The sequence below is a fragment of the Myripristis murdjan genome, chromosome 6 (assembly GCF_902150065.1).
Source record: "Myripristis murdjan chromosome 6, fMyrMur1.1, whole genome shotgun sequence".
NCBI classification, from domain to species: Eukaryota; Metazoa; Chordata; class Actinopteri; order Holocentriformes; family Holocentridae; genus Myripristis; species Myripristis murdjan.
This window is the reverse complement of record NC_043985.1, coordinates 31707426-31714291: the sequence shown is the minus strand read 5'-3', so window position 1 is coordinate 31714291 and position 6866 is coordinate 31707426. Positions and strand designations below refer to the sequence as shown.

Below are 6866 nucleotides of genomic sequence, written 5' to 3'. Positions count from 1 at the left end.
TACAAAGCACTCATTCTGAACATGTGGGACACTGGGATTATAATCCAGTTTTACACACTAACATAGTGAACTATTAACAGCTACTATGACCTCCAGCAGTGTGATGACGACTTCTGCCCCTTTTCTGTGTGAAGCATCATAAAACTGCAGTGGTGATAAAAATCTTTGTCAAAGTTGTAAGTAGAAGCACCGCAGTGGAAAAACACTCGAGTAAAATAAAACTCCTGCATTCAGAATGTGACAAAAGTAAAACTACAGATGCGTTATCAATGAAATGTGGTTAAGCACTTTTATATTCTATTCTATTATAACAAGTTCATTACCAAGCATCTTCAATACACTGTGCCAGTAAGGGCTCAACGCATCATTCAGTGTTCAGTGCATTGGGTGCAGGGGGGTAATATTCTGAGAGGAAAACTCAGAATAACCGATTAAAGTCCTAAATTTATGAAAAAAAAACAACAACTCATAAATTGATGGGGGGAAAAAAGTCACAAATTTATGAGAAAAATAGCTTTGCATGGCTGACCCAAACCTTGCAAAGTGAAGCCATGTGGGACCTTGGCCAAAACACACACACACAGAGAGAGAGAGAGAGAGAGAGAGAGAGAGAGAGAGAGAGAGAGAGAGAGAGAGAGAGAGAGAGAGAGAGAGTCTTTGACACACTACCAAACAGAGGCTCAGGCAAATTCTGTTATGTGAGTTGGCATTTAGCGATCAGGACGAATGATTTTCATATCAATAATCCTTCTGGGAAATGTCTCCCTGTTCTCACAGCTCACTGTCACATGCAGGTATGAGGAAACACACACACACACACACACACACACACACACACACACACACACAGTTAATTATCCATGCACCACAGCCCTATTTGGAAGAGACATGGGAAGCAAATGCAGTGAGTCTTTTCCTTTCGACGCTCATGACAAAATGTCATGTTTTTACCTAAATAAATAAGAAGTTTGCTGAAATACTGAGAGCAGCACAGCTCCTCCCACCCTGATCCAGGTCAATTAACGTTATGTGTATTTTTCTATTTATCAAATAAATACAGCTGAACTCTTTTTTTCTTCTTAGAGCTTCCAAACCTTTTCATTTTGACTGTCATCGAGTTGAATTTGGGTGAAATTAAACCGTTCATCATTTTCATATTCCTTTGAAAAACGAGCCATGACACCATTCGATTTGGAGCAGGATGAGCTGAGATCACTGCTCGGGGCCACGGGTGGAAAAATCTAATCTAATGGTGGAAAATCTCCAGAAAGAAATTTCATTGTTGTATTTTTCTCTTGGCCCATCTGAAGCATTTTCTCCACAACAATAAGCAACATTTTTTGGGTCAGCAGAGTTGATAATTCAACACACAGTCATGAGAAAAAGAAAGTATATGCTCTTTCAGTCCCATGGTTTTACCTCTCAGGGCATAATAAAAAATCATCTGGTCCTTACTAGGTCCTAAAATGAGGTAAATCTGCCCTCAGCTGTTAAACAGCTCACAGCAGATTCCAGATTGTCTTTTTTTATTGAACAAAAACTCAGCCAAAAATGCAGAATCCACGTGTGAACCACTTAGTACACCTTCACTGCTCCCACTGGAATTAAGAAGGTAATTAGCAGCCAGGTGTTGCTGATTGAATGCACTTGATTAACTGATGTTCAGCAGGTGTGACCCTGTCTATACGAGCAGAAGTGTGTGTGTGTGTGTGTGTGTGTGTGTGTGTTTACAAAATGCTGAAGAGGAAAGACCTCAGCAGTGATCTTGGAGAAGCACTTGTTGCTGCCCATCAATGTGGGAGGGGTTATACGACCATTTCCAAACAATTTGAAGTTCATCATTCTATACAAGTGGGAAACGTTCAAGACAGTTGCCAGTCTCCCCAGCAGTGGACGTCCCAGCAGTTTCACCCCCAAGGTCAGACCGTGCAATGCTCAGAGAAACTGCATAAAACCCAAGAGCCACATCCAGCACTCAGTCAGCAGGTTAATGTTAAAGTTCATGACAGTGCAACTGGAAAAAGACAAGTACGGCTTGTTCGGAAAGGTTGCCAGGAGAAAGCCTCTGCTCTCTGAGAAGAGCGTAGGTTTGCAAAGCTGCATCTGAACAAACCACGAGCCTTCTGGGAAAGACGAGACCAAAGTGGAGATGTTTGGCTGTAGTGCACGGAGCCACGTTTGACGAAAACCAAACTCCATGCAACAGGAAAATGACCCCGAACGCACCAGCAAATCTACACCAGAGTGGCTGAAAAAGAGAACAATCAAGGTGTTGCAACGGCCAAGTCAAAGTCCAGAGCTCAGCTCGACTGAAATGCTGTGGCGGAAAGGTTTTCAGAGCCGTGCGTAAACAACCGCCTTCAAACTTCAATGAACTGAAGCAACGTCGTAAAGAGGAATCAGCCAAAATGCCTCGGCCACGATGTGAGAGACTCATCAAATCATACAGAAAAATCATCACTTCAAGTTACTCCTGCTACAGGTGCTTCCACAAGCTCTAGAATTACAGGGTGGACCATGTTTTTCACACACGGCAGAAACGTAAAATGGCAAAATTTCATTTTAATAGGATCCAATATAGAGAATGCCAGTGGCTGCTGTCCAGCTTTCTCAATTCATTATCACTCAGTCTGATATTTCACGGCCATGGTAGAGCTGTTAATGTAAATAGTTATGATTGACAGCTGAAAACAAAATAAAAGGCTCAATACAGATAGGCATAACCAGCCTTTTTAAACACATCCTCTCACACATGCTGTATATATTGCACCAGAGTGGATTGATCTTATTTTTAACTTTATTTGGATCACAGCTACAGCGCCAGAGGGCTTTACAAGCTCACAGTTTATAGAAAAAACAACAACGCCCTTTGACCTGAACCCTTATAGCACAAAAAACGACCACAAAACCCTCAAAAACCAAAAAGCAGAAAATGGCAGAAATCTTGGGAAGGACCACAGAGAGAGGGAAGCCCCATCCAGGCTGGCCAGGCGGGCGATTATCAGCTCCAACAGAATATGACTTGGTTTGGGATTAAATATAACACAACAAAGCAGCAGATTAAAGCACTTTTACCACTTCAGCCGTCACAATTTGTCTCCACAGCCATTTAAAAAGAGCCCTGATGTTACTTCTCATAACCAATCAATATGTTCAGAATCAGAATCAGAGATACAGGGGGGAATTCAGTAAATTTTCCACATGGACTACCAATTTAATCTGGGTCAAGCCAATATTTTCCAAGTCCAAAGGCCTATTATGAATGCTGCCTGTTTTTTCTTTTCTTTTTTCTGTCTTTTTTCATATGGTTTGTTCTTACTTTCTTGTATCTTTCTTGTCTTATGGAAACTATACGCCACATCACATGCACGCACAGTAAATAGCAGCAGGTAATTATGAGTGTGTGTTCTTGATGGTGTGTGTGTCTGTGAGTGTCTTATGACTATGACTTAATTCATCATGATTGTGTAACTCATGGGTGTTAATGGGATGCATTGTTGTCAAAATGCTATGCTTTAATATGTTTCTTTCTTTCTTTCTTTCTTTCTTTCTTTTATTTTTTTATTTTTATTTTTTATTTTTTTGTAAATTATTGGTATGACACATGCCTGGAGTAGCTCACCCGCCCCACCTGCTATTATTTATATCAAAGTTGGCTCATGTCCAAGTCAAACAGGTCAGATGGTTCAAAAGCTACCTGTAATTGGTGCCCAAATATAAAATAGGTTCAAGGTACAAGGTGGTGTTGTCGATAGGGATGGTTTGATATGACCACATTCTGGTTTATGTGTGTGAGATGAACTTAAGTGACAAAAAACAAAGATCCTCTTGATTGCAGTAAAACTTACAATCAAGAGGAATGGAAAAGTCCCAAAAACTCAGCAGTGAAAAAAATTGCATGAACATTACTGCAGTCAGTTGTCTTATTGTGAAAGAGGCTAAGCTGGTTGTTGGTGGAGCTCCAGTGTAATCAACGGGATGCCTGGCGGGGGAGTGACAGGGGACAAAGATCTACCCGTCATTTGCTGAGCGGTCACATGCTCTCGTTTACAGATGGTGTGAACGGAGTCTTGTGCAAACACGTCGTCACTGACAGGAGAGGCCCGGCGCCGCCGCCTCGACCCCTCGTGTCCTCGCCACACCACACGCCCCTCGCCCTGAGCCTCACTGACAGCGGGGCAGCAGAATGAAATGATGAAAATAAAAGTTCTTATCAAGGTCATTATCTATAAACTGTGAATAAGAAGCTAGTGAAGGCCGGCTCTGAAAGTGCACGTTGGAGAGTTTATCTTCACCTCGTCTTCAGTGATTCAGCATGCCTTTATTTATTCACACCTTTCAGTGTAAATCACAGCCACACTCAACCACTAAAGGACCAGGACCGAGGCTCTCACAACGAAAAATGAAAGTAAAACCTGAAACTACGTGTGAGAAAACATTTTAGTTCACGAAAATAAAACTTTAAAGAACCTGGGCTTTAGAAAAAAAAATCTCACTGAAACCATGTTGTGTACTGACAAAATTAACTGAAATAAAACTAAAAAGTGTTTGCTTTGGATTGAAATAACTATTCTGACAAACACCCACCATGTTAGAATAAAAAAAACTAACTCAAACTAACAGACACTCAGAAAAACTCAACTAAAACTACACATTTTTCAACAATAAAAACTAAAATGAAACGAGCACACCCACTCTGGAAATTAAACTGATCTGTAGAGAAAGCAAACATTTGAAATAAAAACTAATGAAAAATACAAAACTATAATAACTCTGGTGAGGACTGGTGACCTGTGCCGGGTGTTTCCCTACCTCTTGCCCTGTGCATGCTGGGATAGCCTCCAGCCCCACCATGCTACCCTACCACACTGAATCAATCTGGAATTGCATAGAAAATAGTTGCAGTTGGTAATCTTCCAGATTAATCTGCAAATTAAGACGCTCCTTTGACAGGTGGACACAAACTAGAGAGGAAGTAACAGAGTGGAAAAGAAGAACTTTTAATAAACTTTTATTTGGCCACAGCTCCCTGTTATCACTTTCTAATATTAATGTCAAGCACAGCTGCTGCGTTAAAGGAAAGCAGAATTTCAACCCTCCTGTCAACTCCAAATTTACTCACAGTTTTTGAACTTGGGGTCGATTTGACACCAGCGATTTGAACCTCTGGAAAAATAGAATAAAAAGTGTTACTCAAGTTTACGTGTCTTGTTGACCTAAATATCCTTTTAAATAAAACACAATCTGCCACATTCAAACCTATCAAAGTTCTTCTTGGAATCAGTTTTTACCTCCCAAGCTCACATTCACTATGAGTGGTCCTCACACTGCGACAGGTGTGCTTATGTATGTTACTACAGGTGTGGCTATGTTGCGACAGGTGTGCTTATGTTCTGTTAGGGCCCTAAAGCAGAGGGAAGTTTCTTGAAGATTATCAATGTCATGTTAATGTCCAAAACAACTAAATCAAATGTGTGTAAAATGTTGATATTTCTTGTATGTTTCATACAGCTAAAACAGCCTGGAGGTCAAACTGAATCCAGAGAAACACGGATGCCTACTAAATGTGTTCAGGACATTGAAAACACATCAGCATGTTCTTTGTATCTCAACCTAGTTGTTCCTATTAAAGTCATGAAACATGAAGCAATAAGAGATGTTAATGTATTTAGAGATGTTGAAAAGTGAATGGGGTTAAATTGACTCCAAAGATAGCAGGTGTTTGTTTGCATCAGCTCACACACACGCACACACACACACACAGCAGAACGGAGCACAAAACCGAGCAGATCAGACTCACCATCTCAGCCATCATGAGGACGGCCGGGATGCTCTTGATGAAAGTCATGTCCATCCTGACGGTGACGCTGGCGGCCAGCCCTCCGAGGCTGTTCCCCCCCTGCTGAGAGGCCTGCGACCGGGGCGGACTCGTCTCTGTCGTCACCTTGGACGGGAACTCTGCCATAACCCGGGGACCGTCCTGCAGCCGGACGGGACGTCTCTGCACCGGCCAGAGCAGAGCAGATCCCTCCTGGACGTGACGCTCTCTCTCCCTGGGAATAAACGTCTGGAGCTTCACCTCCTTGAGGACACCGGGTTTGCTGCGTCTGTCACTCCACGTCCAGTGTTTGTTTGTGTGGAGTCGGAGGAGCTCAGAGAGGCTGTCAGGTCGCTTGTGGTTGTATTAGTTGAAGTTGGGTATCCGGTAAAACCACCAGCCAGGTTCACTGGGAGTGTCTGCACGGTGCAAGAAGTTCAGTCCAGGAGCACAGATATATCCTGAGACAGTGACAGGAAACAAAACAACAAAAAAGACACTAGTGACAGTCAGAAAACAGAGAAAGAGAGAAAACTTCCACGTTCAGATATCAAACAGTCACTGAGATGACAGTGAAGCGTGTGACTCTCTCTCTCTCTTTTCCCAAACAGAGCTGGGAGGCCGGGCCAGCCTCTCACACCTGAGCAACCACACACAGATACAGAGGGAAGGAGAGAGAGAGAGAGAGAGAAAGAGAGAGAGAGAGAGAGAGAGAGATAGCGAGCCTCTCTCAGTCAGTGACACATTAACAAGAGGCTCGGTTGGCTTGGTTATGGCTTTTACACAGTAACAGGCTGTTTGTTTTTCACTTTTTCAAATGAGCTGCTCAGAGACGATCACACCAAACATTCAGACCGACTCAGAAATGTTATGCAGCAGTTCAGGACACCTCTTTTACCGCATCATAAACCCAAAATATGAGTGAATTTCGCTCCGTCATTTATGTTTTTGAGTAAATTTGACATCTAAACATTAGGGTCAATAGAGACGTGTAAAAGTGGGACACTAATTCTATGAGTATATTGGTCTTGGCATCAACCTTGAGGTG

At 42.3% G+C, this 6866-nt stretch overlaps 1 protein-coding gene across 1 annotated transcript in view; it reads right to left on the bottom strand.

Annotated features, from left to right (window-relative positions):
* pllp (plasmolipin) overlaps positions 1 to 6367 on the bottom strand; it is a 9231-nt gene extending 2864 nt beyond the window's left edge. The window contains exon 1 of the mRNA XM_030053963.1: positions 5801 to 6367. Coding sequence (XP_029909823.1) covers positions 5801 to 5965 — 165 coding nt within the window. The 5' untranslated portion in view covers positions 5966 to 6367. The remainder of the gene's footprint in view (positions 1 to 5800) is intronic.
* Between the last annotated feature and the right edge of the window lie 499 nt (positions 6368 to 6866).